This window comes from Adiantum capillus-veneris, chromosome 24 (assembly GCF_014529385.1).
Source record: "Adiantum capillus-veneris isolate H3 chromosome 24, ASM1452938v2, whole genome shotgun sequence".
NCBI classification, from domain to species: Eukaryota; Viridiplantae; Streptophyta; class Polypodiopsida; order Polypodiales; family Pteridaceae; genus Adiantum; species Adiantum capillus-veneris.
Window position 1 is genome coordinate 99,188,677 of NC_140954.1, and position 24,092 is coordinate 99,212,768.

The 24,092-nt window shown below is 45.8% G+C and overlaps 1 protein-coding gene across 2 annotated transcripts in view; it reads right to left on the reverse strand.

The window, feature by feature from the left end:
* Positions 1–751: 751 nt before the first annotated feature.
* LOC147426846 (putative cyclic nucleotide-gated ion channel 20, chloroplastic) overlaps positions 752–24,092 on the reverse strand; it is a 114,931-nt gene continuing 91,590 nt past the window's right edge. The window contains exons 10-13 of one of the 2 annotated variants that reach the window (XM_086498511.1): positions 5,659–5,905; positions 5,420–5,579; positions 2,103–2,171; positions 752–1,013 (exon numbers count right to left, since the gene is read on the reverse strand). In XM_086498511.1, coding sequence (XP_086354637.1) covers positions 767–1,013; positions 2,103–2,171; positions 5,420–5,579; positions 5,659–5,905 — 723 coding nt within the window. In that variant the 3' untranslated portion in view covers positions 752–766. Of the gene's footprint in view, positions 1,014–1,741; positions 2,172–5,419; positions 5,580–5,658; positions 5,906–24,092 lie in introns of those variants that run through there. The other variant, XM_086498510.1, reaches the window with a different exon arrangement.

Here is a 24,092-nt window from a genome sequence, read left to right on the forward strand (position 1 = left end):
CTCTAGTCTTTCTCTTTTCCTCCTCCTCAATTATCATATTGATGATAGTGGATGTCAATGTGGCGTCAGGCATCTTATCTTTTCCTTTCTTTGTGTCCTCGATCCACTTTTCAGCTTTATCAACCTTCTCTTGTGTTTTGAAGAGGTGCTCCGCCCATGAAGAGGTTGTTCGTGCCTTTTGCTCTTCCTCTTCCCGTAAAGTTTTCACCTGCTCCTTAATGCTTTCGAGCTCCTTTATCACTGAGGGTTGGTTATTCCCCTCCTTTACGGGGGTATTTTTGCAAGCTGCGAGGTCTCCCTAAAGTGCTTCAATCAATGCATCCTTTTCACTCATGCATTCTTCCATTTTTTATTTCCACGATTCAAATGCAGCAAGTGCATCCTCTAATCTTTTTTGCATCATACATTTTATTACATTCACTTATGTCCTCACAATTGTCTGCATTTCGGCGTTCATTGGTGTGTACATCTCATTGCGCTTACTAAGCATCTCTTTGTTTAATTATTTTCTCATATCTGCATACATAGCCTTTTTGTAAGTCTCCACATTTGCATACATCTGTTTTTCAATGTCACCCCCTCAAAAAGCTTAGCTCTGCCTTAATCATCATCTGTACCTTCTTAAACATTAAGTCATCCTTGACTCTAGAAAGTTTCTCTGCTCTCACAGAACCTGGCGATAGTGTGCTCTCTCGAATCCTCCGCCTAAAATGTCGCTTTTGATTTTAGGTGGGGTTTCATAGATATCATCATCCCTGAGGTCCTCTCATTGGTCCCATCCTCCAGCATCTTGTGTGAGGCTTCTGCCCTGCTGTTGCTTTTGTTGCCTCACGTGGCCTGTTGGCACCACAGAGCGGTGTCGGGCTGTCCCGTTGAAACCTGTGTACTCCCCCACAACCGTGTGTGCTCCAGTTGTTGCAACTAGTCTTTGCGGAACTTTCTCCACGTCGGGCACCTTGCTCTCGCCGAACCAATCAGCCGTCAAGTCACCCCTTGCAGAATCCCTACACCCCCTGCGCGTTCACCTCAACAGCCCTGCCCTGTGCGCTCAGTAGCCCCAGCCCTGCGCGCTCAGCTCCCGGTGCAATTTCCGCAATAAAAGACAGTGTTTATGATAGAAGGCTTAATGTTTGTAATAGAAGAATTAATCGAGAGAGAGGGAGAAAACGCAATATAAAACATTTTTGCGATAGAAGACTTAGCATTAATGTCTTCTATCACGCTGAGCTGAGAGCGATAAAGAGAGAGCTGCTGTGGGAGCGAAGGTTGGGGATCTGAACTAGACGGTGTTGTCTGGCTGCACGTGGAGAAACCTGTTACTCCTACCCCCTGCCAGCTTGTTCGCGAGCCTCCTGCCCTATGCAGTCACATCAGCGTGCTCCCGCTGCCCTTTAGAGAGAGAGAGAGAGAGAGAGAGAGAGAGTTGTGCCTGCGTACCTTTCCATGCCTCGCGCTGCCCTTCACAGAGAGAGTTGTGCTTGCGTACCTTCTCATGGCACGAGAGAGAGAGAGAGAGAGAGAGAGAGAGAGAGAGAGAGATGCGTAATGTTACCCATCATATGACACACCACACACACACACACACACACATATTATAAATGGGATGCAAAATCTATGAGATGATCAACATGAAAAGAGTTAAAGAGGCACAGGAAGGATAATTGAGGTAAAGATGATCGATGCAAATCACAAGCTGCATTATAACCGATGAATTTCACAAAAGACGTATAACAATCCAACATTTTTGCAACTGATTTTCCGTTATGCAATTAAGTAAGAGTGTCTTTTTTCCAAGCCCTCTATCATGATCATCTAATAAGGTACATCGTACAAAAGGCAGCATGAGCTTAAAGGTGATAAGTAGAAATAAGTCCAAAGCACACTCTTGAACATGGCATTACAGACTAGTAGGCTAAAATAGGAGATTCCACAACAGCAAACACCCATGTGCCCCAAGCACAAAGATCGAGCAATATATTAGAAACCAAAGAGGCGGGAAATTTCAGGGCTGGAAGAAAGAATGGAACCAAAAACCTTAATAACGCCTTGCATGCCCTGTTCTACATGGCTCTGTGTGAACATTATCCCCCTGATTATTGCACCGTCTTCGCGCTTTCCATGCCGCTTGAATGCGACGAGCTGCCAATGTTTTGAAATATGGAGATTCATACCTGCAAAAAAATCCGATTTAGATGCTTTCACAGAACATGACCTTTGAGTAAAGATTAGATAATTAAGACACTTAGGATGATGGGAAGAAACTTTATGATGTTGCAAGGACATTGTTGAGCTTAAATCTCCTTCAGTTGAACACTCCTATCAAGAAAGAATACCTAAAATGGCTATGCACATACAGCTTGAAGAACACCAAAGGCTTTCACAAATTTTGTTTTCAAGCTAAAGCAGCCATTAAGAGTCATCCACCCACATTCCTATCAAGCATCTCAAAAAGCAGGGAGCTGGCAGTGGAAAAAAATCATACAGCGGTTTTCATTGGCCAGCTTTCCTCAGATAGTAATGCCTATACCTTCCTAGAACAAGGCTCTGCAGGGGTAGATACCAAGAGTAGTTCCTCTTACTGCTGTCATCCTGCATACTAGGTCTCTGCTAGCACTACATGCTTGAACTCTAATCCCCATATAGCTTTGTCTAAGGAAGCTCTATACTCTCCTATGCTCAAAAATTGAAATAGATGCATAAATTGAGTACAGTAAGTATAGAAAGTCAATCTTCGCATTTCTCTTCACGACAACATTATTTCATTTGTAATCCATCAAATCATTCCCTAACAAAGCTGATAGCCGATCTTCAATTTTTTGATGTCGTTGTCTTCAATCTTCAATTTTCAGATGCTTCAATTGAGAAGCACCAGCATGAGGCAACAACCATCTAGTGAGACAACAAACCTGATTAGCCAGTGACATCAAGACTCTTTAGAGAGCTAACCTCTTACCTAGAACAATCATTGGTGCAAATTGCTGCTCGGATGTCATTTTTAAAATATGGTGATCCGAGATGAAGGATGTGTGTTCTCTTGCTTAAGCGCAACTTCTGGGTTCAAGAGCCCACTACAAAATTGTGCGGCATGGTAATCAGCTGTGGTCCCTCTCCAAAGTAGCCTTATGGTGGAAGCGAACCTTCGCTGGTATCTGGTGAAATCATCTACCTTTGAAGGATTCATGTGGCACTTCTTGGTTGGAGTTTTACCTGTTGGCAGCTTGTTGCGTGCTCGGCAAATTGCGTCTCCTCATTGTCTCAGATGTCATGATGCTGAGGAGACTGTGCCGCACTTATTGTGGGGTTGTCGCCGTTCCCGGTCCTTCATTTGACAGGTGTCAGCTGCTCTTTGGTTGCATTTTCCTCCGCCACTTTCCATAGGCGGTTTTGGCTTTTTGGGGAGCTTCGGTCTCTGCAGTCTCAGTTTACAGTCTTTTTTGGTTGGGTCAAATTTTGGGTTCTGTGGACCATCTGGCACCACCGCAACTCCTTGATGTTTCAAGGCATTGCTGTTGATCCGTTCCCCTACTTCAAATTTTCGTTGGGTCAGGCGTTGCATTTTGCTTATGATGCTGGGGGCATCACTCTTGATGCCTATAGGATTTACTTTGACTGTTTCTAGCCCTTGGAGCCTTATGTTGCTCCACTTTTTGTATCTTTTCTGCTTGGTGGGTTTTCCTTGCTTTGAAGTTTCCCGCTCGTAATTTAAATCAACAAGATTTACTAAAAAAAAAGTGTGAGAGAGAATATATATCCATTCTCACAATCCCCTATATATAGCCACTGTATTTACTCAGTGTCCATAAGATCTTTCTACACCCAAAAGTAAGAGCAATTTCCTCAGCAAGAATGGAACTTGTGTAACACAAACATCGGTACGAATTTGGTGCCAAATGACTTTATCTCTTCCTTGAGTTTACCATCTAATATACCCTCAGCCATGGTTTGTCTCAGCTATACTCCATACATTTCCATATCAGTGCAAGCAGCTCCTCTTGAGCTTCTCCCGGCCCTCCCTGAACCTGCTCACAGTGTTCTTCTCTCAAAGTGGTAGTTTAATCAAAAGAAAATATGTATTGTACCTAAATTGGTATTTTTTATCATGTCTTTAATCCCTTGCTCCCGTATTGTGGCCAAGTACACCCTGGTTTCAACGATTGAGATAAGCTGTCATTTGCACCAAATAAACCAGTAGTAGCAGTTTTTGGTGAATGAGTTTTCAGCACCTATATGATTGGTGTCATGCTTCAGTGCTGGTGATATCTATGTCTGCTCTAGATCTAGTCTACTATCTATCAACATCATGTCTACTAGTCCTAGTCACATCTAAGCTTCGCAATGTGAGCAAGTGTCCAAAGAGTGCTAAACAGGTGGTGTCAGGCTCATTGTGACCCTAATGGGAAGGGGAGGGGGTGGGGGTGTAATTTGGTGTGCAGAAGGGCTGTTATAGCTAAGTGCAAGTGTGCCCCATGCCAAGACTCAGCGTCAGTGTGTAGCAGGGCTATCACTGGCACAGGACAAGCAGTTAGTTGCAGTTGGGCTTGAGTTCACATTGGACGGACTCTCGCTTGGCAGTGACACGTGGCAAGGGATACGGATGGTGTTCTAGTGGACACCGTGGCTAGATCACCACCACCTCAGTTTGGAGATTGGGCTTAGCTGGGGATTGGCATCTGCTAGCCGTTGGTGGCTCTTTAGGAGATACATGTGTGTGGTTGGTTCCAATCGTTGGATACAGGAGGATTATCATCTACTTTTGTGTGGTCGGGCGTCTTGAGTCTAGTGTTTGGAGTTCAGGCACAGCACGTCTGCACCATCCCTACACATTTGAGCCTCGACACCCCCATTGTAGCCGTGAGTTCTGGGCTTGCAGCTGAGTGTGCTGCCATGCCAAAGTCTGTACTGGTTCATTTGAGTTAGTTGAGTCCCATGCTTTTCAGGTCTACTGTTGAGTCGCTATGTTTGCTCTGTTGTTCATCGTTTTCAGTGTTTTCATTCTGTTGGAGTGAGGTTTCATGCATATTGCACTGAGGAGCACCCATTGTAGAGAGCACGACACATTATCTCCGCTACACAGTGTCGGCTTAGCAAAGTGTCTTTGCCAAAGGCATTTCACCACTCTAAAGGTTCCACATTTGTGTTCTTTTTTTGCCAAAAATTTCAGTTCAAAAGAAACTGAACAAAAAGAAAAAAAGAAATGTTTAAAGTTAGGTTTTTTTTTTTCTTGTGGTCCAAGCTGGAGCTGCTAATTATGCGAGTTCACAACTCTATTTGCTACAACAGGTTAGAATCCTTTTCTAGCAGTCACAGAGATCTAGATGTTCACAGTTTGCTGACTGAAAGAGAAATACAGTAACACCTTAAAGATTTGAAGTCATGAGTACTTAGATCAGGACGGGAAACTAAAGCATGCAAAACACACCTGATTGCACCTTGAACTTTCGGGTTCCTCATATGACGGCTAAAATGGTTAACAACAAATTCCAGATCCTCTGCTTTTAAAGAAAAAGCTTCAACATTGGTGAGACACTCAACCTTTCTTTCTGAAAATACTTTCAATTTTGACCGACTGCTCACAGAATCTGCATGCAAATACCACACAAGTTCAAGTACTGACCTAATTCCTCAACCTTAAACAGAACAAAGAAGTATAATGTCTACCGGGTTGGATAGCAGCCCGCTTAAGAGAGTGTATCAACAGCTCTTCACCACAGAAACTTCCTCCATCCAGCTTATTGGTGCTACCATCATCCCCAATGCTTACTAGATTTCCACGCAAGATGAACAGCATCTGCTCCACAGGGTAATGAGGCCGCATTATTACACTTCGCTCAATATATACTTTTTGCTGCAAGCGCTCTAGGATGGCATCTAGAACGTCATCCTCCATGAACTTGAAGATACGCACCTGCATGAAAGAAGAACTTAGCATCCATAAGCAGTGATTGATCCCAAAAAGCACACTGATTTCTCATCACATTAAAAAAAAACGTTTCCCTACAGCACGTGCTGCTCTCTTCACTCCATTATTTAGATGAATTTTGTATTTTCACGTTAGTATAGTTTGTGTGCCGCCCACCATACAACCACCACCATAATTTCTACATAATTTAAAACTTTCATTTGAGGTCTTACTAAGAGATATTACAATTTTTAGGTGTAACACACTTGATCCATGATTGAAAGCATAGACACTTATACTGAACTGTAATTCCAAAGTCAAAACATAGCAAATGGTTCAGCATAAAGCCACATATCAATTTCTTGGTTTATATTGCAAGGTTATCAAATATTGGGTGCCCAATAGAATTCGACAGCTCGCATAAGATTGTGCTTTCACCTACCTATAGAAAGAAGGAGGAAGGATGGCAGCAGATAACAAATATCTCATGCAAACGTTTCAAATCCCATGCTAGGGCAATTGGACATCTAAAAGATCTCCCACCGGATGATATGGGATACAGACCAAGGGAACTTGACAACTAGATTGGTTGAGCGTATAAAAGGGTATCAAGTGCATAATATGATGAGAAATTAAAAACTGCCCGTGCTGATAATATGTGCAACTAATACCATGACAAATGATCAGACTACATGGCCGAAACAATGGATCTTTGTTAAAAAAATTCTCTCTTCTTAACAATGATACAAAGTTTGTGCTTCCTCAACTTAAATCCAGGTGCTTCTAGTGTTCTTCTTTAGTCTCACAAAAGATCAGTATTGTTAGTTCCGTGTCGGATCCATCCTACACCCATGACATGCCACAAGCCATATTCACGCATTAAAGAGTGTAAAGAGTGGACATTAGGCTCACTTCCCAGCCATAAAGCCAATACGGACTCACCTCCAAGCCTAGGATCCTGCAACCATTGGGCTAGCCTCTACCACAAGGGCTGATGTCCCATACCACCAAGCCCACACCACACAAGTATGCGGGTAGAGTTGCCAAGGGCCTAGCGTCCAAGTGTGGAGATCACACAAGATAGATCACAATTGAGCCTAGGGTCCTATTTCATTAGGAAAAATATGAACCCCAACGGGACCTTGTAAGAGCAACCAATCAGATTTCAATCAACAATAGGACATAATAGGGGGGGCATGGATAGCCCATATCTACGTACCTCGAACCTATTTAATGTAACATATCTATGGAAAGAGCTCGTCAATGCGCTCCAAATGCACTATTGTCCCGAAAAATTTGAAGTTAAAATACTCAAGTTATGGCCATTCGAAAAAATGCAAAAATTGGTGGGACCTTGGCCACAAGCCCCTTCTCATTGGTGTAGATAGTATATTCCAAAATCATCTTTGACCCTAAAGGGCCCATTTGGGGTTCATATTTTCCATAATGTACACGAATCCTTAACCGCCCTAACCATAGGGCCATGCTCACACTTGGCTGAGCATAGGGCGTTAGGAGTAGAGATAGAAAACGAGCTGTTTAGTTCTATGCGCGTGAATCATGAGAGAAATCGTGAGTCTCTGAGAGTATTCTCTAACAAAGGCAAACAAAGAGTTCAGCGACTACATGGAGATTAGGGGTTTTGACCATGTATCATTGTAAACTGGAATTTACAAAAAGAGAAAGGTTCTCATCTAACCTAAACCGAAAAGAAGCCATTTCTACTAGTTTTCAAGGGTTAACAGAGCATGGGTCAGTATGCTTTATGAAGCTCGAGGATACAAAAAGAAGTGCACGACACTAAGTATATAATGTATAGAAAGAAATGAGGACAAATGGTTTCACAGAGGATAGTGAATATATTTGAACAAGTTTCTCATGTAGATACTATGTATGAGCTTGAGGCTATAATGGATTCTAGCATGCAAGATGGAATCCATATTGTGGAAGTGTGCTCTATGGAAATGTATGAAGTGATTGACACTTTTAAAAATCAGGAGGTTTTCGATGTCAATGAAGGATTGGAGGTGCAGATAGAGACCAAGTACAAAACTGAAGCAAAAGGAGTAAGAACAATCTGTAGCAAGCTACAGTGTCACTTTCACAGGACAGTAGTTTACAGTTGGGCTTTGGTTAGTTGGTCTTTGGTCTGGTCGGTTCACACTAGACGGACTCTTTGGGCAGAGACACGTGGCAGGGATAGGGTGGTCTAGTGGACATCGTGGCTAGATCACCACCGCCACCCAGTGGGGATAGACTTAGATGATGTTCTTTATGAGCCGTTGGTGACTCTTGATGATTGTACATATGAGTAGTCGTTTTGGGCCAGTGGTATGATCTTGTACGTAGTCGTCTAGAGTGGGTCTTTACACAGAGCACGTCTTCACCATCCCGGCACATCTGAGCCTCGATACCCCCATTGTACCTGTGAGTCTTGGGCTGGAGCTGAGTGTGCTGACACGCCAGAGTCTGTATCAGTCTTTGAGATAGTCGAGTCATATGTTCTAGTCTGCTGTTGTGTCTTTGTGAGCTCTATTGACATCTATTGTTTCCTTTCTGTTCAGTCTGTTTGAGGGAGATTCAGTCTGTTTGAGTGAGATTGTCACGCACATTGCACTGAGGACCACCCACTGTAGAGAGCACGACACATTATCCGCACTACAGGTGCTCTCATTTTGGCGATCACGGTGGGACCTCAAAGGAAGTCTCACTCTTGTGGAGATAAAATCGTGAAGCTAATCGGTTGTTACCTAGCTCTGCACACTTGCTTACACTGTGTAGATAGTCTGCTGGTTTGGTCCTCTCTCGCCCTGGTCCAACCAGTCCTAGTCCTCGTCCCTGGTCCTTGGTCCTGGTCTAGTCCTCGCCCTGGTCCAGCCCTCCTCGTCCTGCCAGCTAGGTGGTCTAGTCACTGGTCCTGGACCAGGTGGTCTAGTCACTATCCTCATTTGTTCTGTCTTAGACATGTGTTGTTCATTGCATGACACATACAAGGCGGTCAGTTGAGCGTCAAAGCGCACTACTGAGCCCTTTGAAGCACTATAACCGAAGACGCCCTGTGGTATCTAGTAGAAGTCCATTAACCTCATCAACCATACCACCACATACGACATCCCCCATTCCTTCATCCGGTTCCACATCTTCCAGATCACCTTCTCCAGCAAAGCTCTCTCCTATTCTGCTACAGCAGGCTATTGAGCAAAAGGCTCAACAAGGGGCTATGGAGGCGTTGGCTAGTGTGTTGGCCAAGGTAAACATCAAGTTCCCCACCTTCGAAGGACTCTCCTCAGAAGATGCGGACGACCATGCACGGAGGTTCGTATCTCTCTGTAGAGGACGTGGTCTTAACAGGAAAGATGCTTATCTGGTACCTTTTCCATCCACCTTGGACGGCTTAGCAGACAAATGGTACAGCCAGTTTGCAGAGAATCATTTTGCAACTTGGGCAGACTTAAGCAAACAGTCCTGTGCAGCTTTCACGCCGGGCGACTACCAAGAGAAAGTGTTGGATGAGTTGGCCAACATGGTGCTCCAGCGAGAGGAGACTTTTCCAGAGCTTATGACCAAAACCAAGTCTCTGGTTGCCAAGCTTCCCCAGCAACCCGGTGAATTCATGGTTAAGAAGTGGGTGGAGAAGGCGCTTCCAAAACCTCTCAGCAAAAACTCCGGGAGAGCCTCCGACCTGACGCCACTCTGGAGGAATTCATCGCAGCTGCTACTAGAATAGAGGGGGCTAGGAAGCTATTCAACAACTCTCCTCACATAGATACTCCCTCTGTGTGCTCCGAAGGTAGTCCTGCTGATCCTTTGACTTTCTTGCGCACGGAACTCGAAGCCCTCAAACTACAACGCGCCCTCCAAGAAGAGAAATCAATCTCTCTGAGACAAGAGAAACCATCGCACCTTGAGGGTTTGGATCAAATCAAGAGAGAACTAGAAGAGCTTCGGTCTCAGCAGGAGACTAAAGCTATGGTATGGTGCAGCTCTTGTCGCTCTCCTGGTCATCCTCCACAGGACTGTCCCCTTCGGGCTTATTGCCACTTCTGCGAAAAATCTGGGCACGAAGATAAGGATTGTTACTATATCAAAGGATTGCAGCAACTACAACAAAGTCTAGGTCCTTCTCTCCAACAAGGGCTAGCACCTGCATCCAACATGCTCTCACCCTATGGCCATCAAAACCCATTGCCTCCTCTGTTGACAACACCCCCTATGCAGCAAGGTATGCACAACAACTTTGCACCCCTCAGCTTTTATCATGCTAGTACTCCCTCAGTTCCCCAAAGCTTCTACACCTCAGCCTCCAGCACCATGCAACAACAAGAGCAGCGACCACCTCGTCCCCCGTTTCGTCCGTCTAATCGGCCAATCTTATGCTACAGATGCGGTGAATATGGCCATTACCAAAGTAAGTGTCCTTTACCTGAAGGGTCTCCTCCCTGCAGACATTGTCCGGAGTCTAAGGACCACTACAGTAAAGATTGTCCCAAACAAAGGGCATCCTCATCCTCAGGCCCGAATCAAAACCAACAAGAGTTTACATTTCCGAAAATCAATCTAATCACAGTGAACACCACCCCTCAGCCATCACCTGCTACACATACAGTTCAGCCACAACAGCAGCAGAGCCTGCTGGGGTGCTCACTCGAGCACAAAGAGCAGCCCTGGGTTTAAGTTTGCCAACGGGACCATCCTGTCCAACCCTTCCGCAACCTGTTCAAAATGTCGCACCCATAAGTGGTGCAAAGAATAGGCCAATCTTTACGCTTTCGGACATTGATGGAGCCTTCCTGGCAATAGTAGCTGACTTGCAACAGGTCAAAGTTTCCGAGGAGACCTAGGTTGTAGGAGCTAGACCCACAGCGGAAGCAATCTTGAAGAACACATTTCAGCAAGTGTCTCTTGATGAGATGCTCCGGCTAGATGCAACCCTTAGAAGTGACACCCTCTCAATAATTCAGTCTTCTACCCTGGTACAGGGCCTAGTGGCGGGCACCTACCTGTGCAGCCCTTGGAGTCCTACATGATTTCATATCCAACTGCTCCCCTCACCGACTATAAAAGTCCACGTCTTACTGTATCTATTCTTGGGCAGTCATTATCAGGCGTCATAGTGGATGGTGGGTCTGGAATCAATTTGATGCCTGAATTTACCATGTCATCCTTAGGTCTGCAGCCTACTCGCCCTGCTCCGTTCACTGTTACATTGGCAAACCAGAGGACAGTCTATCCTGTGGGCATAGTAGAGAAGGTGCCTTTGAAGGTACAAGACTTCATATTTAGCTTGGATTTTGTGGTGGTCAGTCTTCCTCAGATGGAGGGAGGATTCCCTTTACTGATTGGTAGACCATGGTTGCGGCATACTAAGGCACTTCATGATTGGGGGAACGACGCCATGTGGATACATACTCCCGGCTCCCAAATGAAACCAATCCGGCTTGAAGGAGGGATGGATCCAGTGGCTCATCACAGCTCATTGTCAATACAGTCCAACCCTGACCTTGAGCAGCCCATCCCACCTGACGGGTCTGACGAGGACCTGCTACAGTGGTTGGAAGCTACCACATCGATGCCATGCTACATGGTCTCTATTCATAACTCACATGTGCCGCCGGTAACACTCTCTCTTCAAACTCCTCAGGAGGACACAGATGTCCAAAGTCCTACAGCGGACAGTACAACAATCGAAGAAGTAAGTGTGTCAGCCCCAAATTCTCATGCTTCGAATGAACCGCCGATGGAAGCCCTCGGTCTTGGGGAACCTATAACACATCACCGAAGGGGGAAGAAATCTCCTCTGCATCCACTCGCCAAAGATTTCCCCCTTCCTGTAGCCTCTCCCAAGTCGGACCCCCTACAAAAGCACTCTGTCATGTCTGGGTCTGAAGATTTACCCTTCGAAGAGCTCCCACAGGGATGGTTACAAGAAGAGTATGCAGAGTTTCCAATCGATCAAACACCTGCACATGATGTCTTGAAGCTCCAGGAGGCAGCTCACCTCTCATCTTCAGAAGCACCCTCTCCAGCTACACCCCTGGACCCGGTCAGAGAAGTCAACCTGGGAGATCCTGACCAGCCTCAGCACGTACTGTTAGCAGCTTGGTTATGGGAGCATCCCGCATTACTCAATTAGGTAGTCTCTTTGATACACTCTTTTAAAGATGTTTTTGCTCGGTCCTACAAGGATTTAGAGGGGATTCCACCAAAATTGGGTGTCCATACTATACCTCTGGTTGAAGGGGCTAAGCCTGTAAGAGGCCAAGCTTACAAGCTCAACCCGAAGTATGCTGAGGGGGTCAAGGCAGAGTTAGAAAAAATGCAAGAGGTAGGGATCATTGTACCTGTGGAGCACTCTAAGTGGTTATCACCCATGGTGATAGCGCCTAAGAAGCAGTCCAACAAAATCCGTGTGTGCGTAGATTACCGTGTTCTGAATAAGGTAACTATCCCAAATGGTTTCCCAACACCTTTCACTGAGCGTGTGCTCGAAGATGTAGCAGGGCACATATTGTACAGTTTCATGGATGGGTTTAGTGGATACAATCAGTTGGGCATCCATCCAGGTGATCAGCTGAAAACGGCCTTTGTGACTCCCTGGGGTATTTTTATCTACACTCGAATGTCTTTTGGGTTGAAAAATGCCCCACCCTCTTCCAATAGGGCGGTATATCTCATTTTTTGTCCTCTGCTTACGGATCATCTTCGCATCTTCATGGACGATTTTTCGACCTTCTCAGGTGCTCAATGTTCAACCCTAGTGGAAAACCTAGAGGAACATCTCGCTCAGCTCTCTGCTGTCTTCCTCAGGTGTAGAGAGGCACACCTAAAGCTAAATCCTAACAAATGTCATTTTTTGGTTACTGAAGGCACACTTCTAGGCCATGTGGTGTCTGCTAAAAGTTTAGCGCCTGACCCAGAGAAGATCGTGGCAATCTTAAAGTTACCACCTCCCATCAACCCAAAAGGGGTACAAAGCTTTGTAGGCCACACAGGTTATCATCGCAGGTTTATACGCATATATGCACAGGTGGCTCAACCCCTAACCCGCCTAACCAGTGCTGCTGTTCCCTTTCAATGGTCAAAGGCAGAGGCTGAAGCTTTTGCATACCTTAAAAAACGCCTCACTGAAGCACCTATCTTAGTAGCTCCCGATTGGTCTCTCACCTTTCATGTGCATACAGATGCCAGTCAACTGGCTGTGGGTGCGGTCCTGACTCAACCTAGTAAGGAGTATAACCTCGATCGCCCTGTTCACTATGCAAGTCGCCTACTCACCAAGGTAGAGTGCAACTATAGCACCACAGAAAGGGAAGGTTTAGCTATTGTATATGCTCTGCAAAAATTTCGGCACTACTTATTAGGGGTCGACTTCACAGTTATTACTGATCACCATGCCCTGCGATATCTGCTCAACAAGCCGCCGGTTGCAGGTAGAGTATGGCGATGGCTACTCTTATTTCAAGAGTTCGATTTCGAAGTGGTACTCAAGCCCGGCAAACATCATGTCCTTGCCGAACACCTTTCTCGCGTTCACACTAGTGAAGAAGCAACAGGGGTTGCTGACGACTTTCCTGATAGCAGTCTCTTTAAGGTGGATACCACTCCGGAATGGTACGGCAATGTTTTGCATCTGCTTTCTACTGGCCTCTACCCAGAGAATGCTTCTCCCCTACAGAAGAGACGCCTGTTTCTAAAGTCTAGGCCTTTCACTCTGATTAGGGGCCAGCTATACAAATCAAGGCAGGATGGTGTTCTGAGGCAGTGTGTCTCCCCTCATGAAGTCGAGTATATTTTAGAGGATGCCCATAGTGGTCCCACTGGTGGCCATTACCCTGGTCATATTACTGCACAAAAGATTCTCCAGTGTGGCTTATGGTGGCCCTATATTTTCCGCGATGCAATTGCCTATGTAAAGGTATGCGATGTATGTCAGCGCTGTGGCCCTAAACCAAGCAAACAGTCAAACCGTCCTCTGCAGGTCTCTATGGCATGGCAACCCTTTGAGAGATGGGGCATAGATTTTGTAGGCCCAATTACTCCCTCTCCCCAACCCGGCAATCGAAAGTATCTCTTGGTGGCTACCGACTACGCAACAAAGTGGGCGGAGGTACTTGCAACAACGGACTGCACGGGCACTACAGTAGCCAAGTTTCTCTACGAAAATATTTTGTGCAGGTTTGGATGTCCCTTGGAAATCACCAGTGAGACAAGGGTAGTCACTTTGTGAATGAAACAATTTCTACCTTGTTGGCCAACTACAAGATTTTTCACCGAAAATCTTGTTCCTATTACCCTAGAGCAAACGGGCAGGCAGAGAGCACTAATAAGGTTTTGATAGCACTCTTGCGGAAAGCATGTCATCTTCATCCCTCGACTTGGGCTCAAGCTATCCACGGTACACTTTGGGCATATCAAACTTCTTTCAAAGCCACAACCAATCACACCCCATTTCAATTGGCTTTCGGTTTGGAAGCGATAGCACCTTTCGAATTCAACTCAGGATCCCCGCGAGTGGGCAGTCTTCGTGCCAATGGAAATTTGGGGTCGGCATCTGTCTCTCGTCTTTTCCTTTTGGAGGAAAGCCGAGGTTTGGCTTCACTGGCTCTAGAGGCAGAGCAGCTTCGTCGTAAAGCCTGGCATGATCGCCATCTCAGAAAGCCGCAAATAACGCAAGGAGCACTGGTGCTACTTTATCAGGCCAAGTTTCTGAAAAAAGAAAAGAAGTTGGTCCCAGCATGGCAAGGACCATATAAGGTGATGGAGATTCTACCCCACGACGCTGTACAATTAGCCACTCTCGAAGGAGTTCCGCTGCCTTTAGTCAATGGATCTCGGATCAAATGCTATCATGCTTAAGCTGTCGCTCAAGGGTCTAACCGAGCTACAATCAAGTGTTGAGCTTCGCCGATTCCTGAACCTTTAAATAACTTCGGAATCACTATCTTCGGCATCTTGATGTTCCTTTTCATCTTATCTCATACACCCTCTCCTTACACCCTCTCCTTCTACAGACTCTTTAAGCTCAATGGGTTTGATTCTGGAGTTGGATCAACTCTACCCTTCACTCTCTGTCTTCAATCTCTGTCCTCTGTAAATCCCTTGTGTTGTGTGTGTAGGATTGATTCTAGTTGGGGCATAACCTATTCTCCTCAACCCCGACTCAGGCCTTTTTCAAAGCACAGAATTCTTTGATCTATAGCGTCTCATGACACTCAGTTCTCTTACTATGCATAATGCATTGGAGAAGATTGGCTATGCCATTTCCTTTTCCTCTTCAAAAACCCTCCTCAATAGCAGGCCTTGCGTTCAACTCCTATGCTTGATCTTTATGATCTCTGAATAGTTTCCTGCACGTTAAAACTCTCTTCTTCTTCCTCTACCACCCTCTCTGTTTTAAACCCTAGCCCTCCCCTTTCCCTCGCCCTAACTTATTCCCTATTCCCACGCAGCTCGCCCTGTCCCATGCCCTCGCCCTTGCCCACCCTTCCCCTTCCCCTCGCCCTAGCCCTCCCTTATCCACTATCCCCTCGCCCTCGCCCTTTCCCATCCCCTCGCCCCTCGCCCCTAGCCCCTTATCCCCTATCCTCTCGCCCTTTCCCATCCCCTCGCCCCTCGCCCCTAGCCCTAGCCCTCCCCCTTGCCCTCGCCCTAGCCCTACCCTTCCCCCTCGCCCCTAGCCTTAACCCTCCCTTTCCCCCTCGCCCTCGCCCTCGCCCCCTATCCCCTCGGCCCATTTCCCTCGCCCCTAGCCCCTCGCCCCTCGCCCTAGCCCCCTGTAGCAGGGATAATGTGTCGTGCTCTCTACAATGTGGGTGCCCCTCAGTGCAATGTGCGTGACAATCTCACTCGACAAATGGAAACTCACTCAAACAAAATGAAACACAAAAACAATGGATAACAAGAGAACAACAGAGACACAACAGTGGACCAGAACATGTGGACTCGACTATCTCAAAGAACCATGTACAGACTCTGGCGTGGCAGCACACTCAGCTCCAGCCCAGGACTCACAGGTACAAATGGGGGTGTTGAGGCTCAGATGTGCAGGGTGAGTGCCGAGGTGCTCTGTGTAAGACTCGCTACCCAGACGATGACCCGACCATCCATGAAAGATAATGATAATGACCCAACGGCTACTACTCATAGATACAATCATAAAGAGCCACCAACGGCTCATAAATGTCAGCCAGCTAAGTGTGACCTAGCCACATGTCCACTAGGCCACCATCCGTATCCCTGCCACGTGTCACTGCCCAGAGTGTCCGTCCAGTGTGAACAGACCAAACCAACTGTACTAACTATAACTGTGTCCTGTAGCAGTGACACTGTAGCCTGCTATACAGGTTGCCCGCCACAAGACTGATCACCATCTCAGTGAGCCAAACACTGAATGAAACTGCAAAAGTAACTATATGTACAATGAAAGGTGGGGCAAGAGCACAGTCCTGTCACCCAAGGGAAAGTGTCGTCGCCACTGCTGCTTCAGAAGTATCCGGATCGAGAGGAGCCATCAGATCGATTGTGTAACGATGCGGTTGCTAGACTGTGCTCTGCATAACCTAGCTTCCTGTGGTTGGAGCAGCCATCTGTTGCACAGCGGATGGAAGCACCTGCCCTGAAGTGAACTCCGGACGCCTAGTAACACAACCATGGCGGTGTGTGAAACCGGCCTGTTCAATCCAAAAAGGGCAGTAGACTTTACTTCAAACCTTGATTTAGCTTTCACCCATTATTAGTCGTCTATACTACCTGTGCTATTATGACACAAGAGAGGGGAATGGGATACAGATGCTAGAATGCACCTGTATGAGAAGAATGACACCAGATTGGCCCCTAACTTAGGCGCCCCTTTCGGTATTTCTTTATTGTTTAAAAGAGAGAATAAACGCTGTGGTTCTTTTCAAGCTGCCCCGCACAACCTTGGCTGAATTTTGACTGTTCTCGCCTGATTTCGGCAACATAACTGTACTAGAACCCTTCACGGTTAGTATTCCCACGCATTAAATGACTTTCCCGACGCATACGGGCACTTTGCAAAACCTGGCGAGAATCTGCAGCACGCTGCATTCTCTGTTTTCAGCCCTGAAAATGCGCCAGATCGCCTGTACAGCGGTCCCCTTGCGTCCCCGAACCTCCTGGGGGGTATTAGGGTCTGTTTAGGGCCAAAACCCTAAACCTGCAAAAATACACAGCAGGCTGTAATTTACTGTTTCGGGCTCTGTTTCGCGTGCCGGTCGCATCCGTAGCAAGTCCTCGAGCTCCTGCACCTGTAGGGCTACTTGCCCTTTGAATCGGACGAGATTTCTGGCGTGATTTCTCTCCGAATTCACCTGTACCTGCGGGGGATTAGCCGCTAGCTAATCCAATACCTGTGCAAGAGGCTCTTGCCTCGGCAATCGCGCATGAACCCACACAACTGTACATTGGTCAAATGAAGAGCCCACTAGTGGGGCATAACATACTACCAAAGGGGAGAGAGAGAGCAGTGGGTAGCGTGCAGGGCATCACTCCTGGCATCGCACTGTGCATAAGAGGGAAAGCAAGCACTCCATAGCTCTTAACCTGTGACAAAATCTGAAAATGAGGCTCTCTCTCCTTCAAATTCAGCGCCACTTCTTGTTGCAGGAGGAAAGTGCACCACAAGGTGCCACTTGGCACGTTTACAAGCATTTTCCCGTTTCGGGGTTGCCGCCTAAAAATCTCCCAATCGGTTGCCCAGTTGACTTCACGGCAGAGTAAGAAAATGTTCCCTTTGTCATTCCGGAGGTAATGACGCCAACACATTTTCAGGTCCCAAAATAGCAGTTCCCTAAATTTTAGGAGATGCTGCCATTGTACCTTTCTAGGTCATCTGACCCTCTTTGTACACTGCGGCCACACCCAGAACTGAAATGTAGCCTCTGTAGCAAAGGATTCCACTTGGCTAGTCAATGACCCCACTTGGCTAACCATAGTCCTTGTCCAACCTTAGTGCTCTCTTGCCCTCAAGCCTGGACTCCCTCTGGACAGTTCCACACTAGCTATGCAATGTAGGGCAGTTAGATTTCCCGAGGGGTGTTTCCAAAAAGTGAAAGTAAATAGATAATAAGAAAGAAATCAACAAAAAGGATAGATAGTAGTCACACGCTGGTGACATACCCCCCTCTTGAAACCTCAAACGTCCTCGTTTGCGTCTATGTCGTACATGCTCATAGTCAACACTGATGTATTCAACACCTGTCGACACATACATGCTCATTGTCAACCCTGGTGTATTCAACACCTCGTCGACACATGTATTGCCTGCGTGTGAACCCTGTCCCAATGACATAGTGGTAGCTTCGCACTGTGCCATTGCTTTGAGTCACTAACTTTCCAATGACAAAATGGTAGCTGCACATTTTTCCACTGTCTTATAGTACACGTTGGATCTCGTAACACTTTCGAGCATACCCAAACCGACAGTTTAAGAATGCAGTTACACATGTACTCTTTAATAGAAGCAATTACTGTATTCTTGATAAACTGACAAGAGATACTCACTTCTATAGCACTAAGCAAACTTTTGGACATTCCATAAGAGCAATTGCCAAACTGACAATCTGTACAGCTCTAACATTCATGTAACAGGTATTTCATTTGAGCTCACTTTAAATACCATGTACATCATTTGTTTCAGAAGCCATTGTCACACTGACAATCCATGTAGCTTTGAAACTCAAGGGATCAAGGTAGGTTGCAAATCGAAGGCTTCAAGGTAAAGTGATAACACAGTTGGTGAGTCTGCAAGTTCACCTTCTTCCATCCACTTAGCATCCATTGGGGGATAGTTTCTGAACTTTACCAAGTAACGCCTAGCAACCTTGCCTTTCACTTTCCTTTCTTTGTGTGCCAAAATTTGTTCAGGGACCAAGATCTCGTCAAGTTCCTCGACTTCCGGCTGATCTTCAGCTGGCATATCTTCTGGCACATCACCCACATAGGGTCTGAGAAGACTCACATGAAATGCATTGTGAATCTTCCAACTGTCACGCAATTTCAGCCTATATGCAACATCACTGATTATGTCGCACACTTGAAAAGGCCCATAGTAACGCATGCTAAGCTTTGGAAAGTCTTTCCTTGCCCTTCATCTTCTTTAACCTTGCCTTTTCAAAGCGTAAAAGCACCCAATCACCAAGTGAATATACCACTTCACGACGGTGACGATCAGCTGCTTTCTTTTGCTTTGCCTGAGTCTTCTCTAAGGCCACTTTGACCTTCTTGTACATTTCATCCATGTCCTGAACATACTTATCTGCTTCAAATATCTTGTCCTTTGTGTGCAGTATGGGAGGAACTTTCTTGCCACCTTCAACTATCTCAAAAGGTGCCTTGCCAGTTGATGAATGCACTGTATTATTGTATGCATACTCCACCAATGGCAAATACTGCTCCCACTTTCCTTTATGCTCTGACACATAGCACTTCAGCAGATCTAGGACAGTAGAATTTGCCTCTTCTGACTGCCCATCTGTTTGAGGATGAAATGACGAAGAGAATTTGAGCGTTGTGCCCATATTCTCAAACAAGCCTCTCCAGAACAAACTTGTCATGCGGGGATCACGGTCGCTAACAATCGACTGTGGCATGCCATGATACTTGAAAATATTGCTCATAAACAAGCGTGCCATCTAATCTGGCTTTATCTTCTTCCTGACAGGAATAAAATGAGCCTGCTTGCTGAATCTGCAAATAATAGTCCAAATACCATCGTTTCCTGTCTGCGTTCTCGGAAGATCAAAGATAAAATCCATAGCAATACTTTCCTATGGTTTATCTGGAATTGGTAGTGGTTGCAATAACCCTGGTGCCTCTTGCCTGTCAAACTTGACCTTCTGGCAAATTAGGCATTCTCGCACAAAGGCTTCCGCATCCCTTCTCAATGTAGGCCAATAGAAGAATGTCTCAACCGCTTTAACTGTAGCATCGATACCACGATGCCCTGCATACGGTGGGACATGACTCTCTTCCATAACTTTGCGTCGCAATGGCTTTGTGACACACAATCTTCCATGCATCATCATGAACCCATCTTTGAGAAGATAGTGTTCATGACGTTGTCCCTGTATTAGCTGCTCGAAGACCCTTGCAAAATCTTCATCATTTTCATACTGTTCTCTCATATCATCAAGTGCATGATGATAAGGAATCGACACAGCTGAAATTTGTGGCTTCCTTGACAAGGCATCAGCCACAACGTTCTTCTTGCCTTCCACATGCACAATCTGAAAATGGAACATGGAAAAAATATTTGCCCATCGCATATGCTTCTCAGATAACTTTGTCTATGTCAAGAAGTATCGCAAGGTCTGATGGTCCGTTTGGACAACAAAATCTGCACCTAGCAGGTAGTGTTTCCAACTTAAGAGCGCATGAATCACAGCCAGTAACTCTTTCTCATAGACCTGCATGGTCATCTCTGGCCCTTGCAAAATTCTGCTCTCATAGGCTACTACCCTGCCATCTTGCATTAGCACTGCACCAATGCTACTACCACAGGCGTCACACTAAACCACAAATGACTTCCTAAGATCTGGCAACACAATGACTGGATCTGAAGTCATCTTTTCCTTTAAGAGATTAAAAGCTGAAATCTCTTTCTGTGTCCATCTAAAGGTGACTGCCTTCTTTTGAAGAGCATGTAAAGGTGAAGCAATCTCAACGAAATTTCGGATAAACCTTCTGTAATAGGAGCATAGTCCCAAAAAGCTTCGGACATCATGCACCGTCTTCAAATTTGGCCATGACTTGATCGCTTCAACTTTTGCAGGATCCATTCTGACACCATCCTTTGAGACAATGTGTCCCAGAAAGTGAATCTCTTCCAGAAAAAATTCACTTTTCTTTGCATTGATGAGCAACCTATGACTGCGTAGCTCTTCGAACACAATGGCCAAGTGATGCCTATGCTCGTCTTCATTCTTTGAGTAGACTATCATGTCATCAAAGAATGTACCAACAAACTGCTCGTGTGGACGGAAAATTCTGTCCATCATCCTATTAAACGTAGCAAGAGCATTTGTGAGACCAAAGGGCATCACTAAAAATTCGTAAAGGCCAAACGTCGTTCTAAAAGCAGTCTTGTGCACATCCTCTGATCTAATGCGGATCTGATGGTACCCACTCTTTAGATCTATCCTGCTAAACATAGCTGCTCCTTCTAATTTGTCCATAATATCATCAATTCTAGGTATAGGGAACCTATTCTTGATGGTATTCTTGTTCACTGCACGGTAGTCGATGCACATACGCCATGAGCCATCCTTTTTCTGCACCAACAACATTGGAGAACAGAATGGAGATGAACTGGGGTGAATCAGCCCCTTTTGTAACAGCTCCTGTACTTGGCCCATTATCTCTTTCTGCTGAGCCGCACTAACCCGGTACGGAGGCTTATTTGGTGGGCTACTGCCTGGCACGAAATCTATCGCATGGTCCTCGGGTCTCTCTGGCGGTAATTGAGACGGTAATGAATCAGAAAAGCAATCACTATACTGTTGTAAAAACATTGACCTTTCTTTATCTAGCACAGATAAATTTGATTCATCACAATCCGACACTTCACGTGCAAAAACCAAGTACGCAGAAAGATGCTTTTTCATTACAGAAGTAATAGCAGAAGCTGATACAGTGGGAATAGACTCCCCTTTAAGCTTTACATCCAGAATGTGAGTCTTTCCCCTGCTCTGTACAGTGATCTTTTTGTTGTAGGTATCCATGATTCCCTGTACACGAAACAACCAAGGAATACCTAACAACACATCACATCCGTCCAGTGGCATGATGTAAAATTCTTCAGCATCTACATAGGACTGGATATGTAGATGCAACTTTCCAATGATGGGTGTCACAGCCTCTGTATGGCCAGGACATGCCAAACCTGCCTCTGCTGTATACCCCATCTCTCTAGGTCTGATTCCCAACTTTGAAGCCAATTCTGGGGAAATGAAGTTGGCTTTGGCACCTGGATCAAAGAAGATAAGCACTGTTTGATCCCTGACCTTTCCCCATGCTTTGCAAAGCTCACTTGCATCTGAATTTGGCTTGTCGCCCACCATATCTGGCACTAGACCAGCCATGGGCTTCTTTCCTTTCTTGTCTTCCTTGTCATCAGAATCAGCTGGCCTTTTCTTTGTAGGACAATTGTAAGCAATGTGGCCAGGTTGCTCACATATAAAGCATTTGTTCTCTGTCCTCAGGACCTTCTTTTGCTCTTCTGACTTGCGAGGAAAACGTCTTTTCCATTTCTTTGCTGGTCCCTTTTCTGATTCAGCCGTAGCTTTATCTTTCCCTGCGTTGGCTGACTCCTGAGTCCCTTTAGGAGCCTCATTGGGAACGTGCTTCTTGGTTGAATTTTTCTTGCCTGATCCTGCCTTGACGCCAGTGTTAAATTCACAATCTTCTCCCTTGAGCAAACCATTGCCAGTGTTTGCTACCTCGATGAGCTGCGTCAAAGTAGTGACTTTTGTCTTCGTACAGTACTTTCTCAATCCTTTAGGTAGGCCACAACAATATTTTTCAATATGTTCTGTCAATGGCACAAACCTATAGGAAGTTACTGGAAGTAGAGCTTTCCAAAACTTCCGATTGTAATCATCCAAATTCTTGCAAGTGGCAGCATTAAGCTGGTGTCATTCTGTCTTGACATCTGCTTTAAAGTCATCAGATAACCATGCTGCTGCAAAAATCTGCTTGAAGTAAATCCATGTGGACGGAGCTTGCCCTTGAAGCAATAAAGTTGTCCACCATTGTCCCGCATTCCCTGTCAAGAAAGTGGCTGCCTTGCGGACCTTTGAAGCCTCTGTAAAGTTTCCCCCTACATAGGCCTTGTTAAACTGCTGGAGGAATGAGAGAGCCTTCTTTCTTTCATCAAACCCTGTAAAGGTCGTGAATGACACACCTTTGCCACCTTCTTTGTACGGAGTTGGCCTCTCCAGCGGCGTTAAATTGTCATATGGAAGTGACTGAAACATGGGAACACTGTTAGGGTTCATTTGTGTTCCCTGACCGCAATTAAGTTGACCTAAAAATGCCATATTTAGCTGCTGATTTGTAATTCCAGCCATACCAAAATTTGCCTGTGGCATCCCAAATTGGCCCTGAGTGCTCTGAAACCCTGGTAGCATGCCCGTAACACCATACATGGGGTTAAGCATCATCGTTTGAGCACCCCCGAACACTGTTCCTGGCGTGTAAAACTGATTTCCAGGTGCATGACCAGCCATGCTCTGGAATACCGATTCACCTCCAAAATAGCCAGGGTGTATTGAAGGTGGTGGGAAGACCTGTTGCATAGCCTATAGGTTGCTTCCCTGCCCATTAGAACCAGCTATAGGCTTCTGAAAAGTGGCTGGCTGAACTGGTACAGCTTGAAAGACTGGCATCTCAGCCACCTGTTCTTCCACCTTAGGCACAGGTTGTGGAGACTGCATGTTCTCCGTCAAGTGTACAGGTGTTTCCATTAACTGTGCGATATGAATCACCTGTGCTCGAGCCTTAACAGGCTTTTGAATATGATCCAGTGACCCAACTTGTTGAGATGGAAGAGGAGGTTGTAGAAAGGCTAAAAACCTCGGGTTCTGCATTACTTGAGTGAACATAGCCACAGCAGTAGCCAACTGGGTCCTGAATATATCATCATCCGTCTGTGGTGGTCTTGAGGACTCACCCACTCATGTGTCTGTTGACCTTCTGAAGAGGAAACCTCTTCAGTCACATCATCTGGTCTGTCAGCCATAATTGCAATTCCGTGTGTCTGGTCTATGATCCCCTGTGTCTTCAAGCCCAATCTGACCAAGGCTCACTTCTATGGGAAAAAGTGATTTAGTCCCGTCGATGGAACCATGAAACCGGCCTGTTCAATCCAAAAAGGGCGGTAGACTTTACTTCAAACCTTGATTTAGCTTTCACCCACTATTAGTCATCTATACTACCTGTGCTATTATGACACAAGAGAGGGGAATGGGATACAGATGCTAGAATGCACCTGTATGAGAAGACCGACACCAGATTGGCCCCTAACTTAGGCACCCCTTTCGGTATTTCTTTATTGTTTAAAAGAGGGAATAAACGTTGTGGTTCTTTCCAAGCTGCCCTGCACAACCTTGGCTGAATTTTGACTGTTCTGGCCTGATTTCGGCAACATAACTATACTAGAACCCTTCACGGTCAA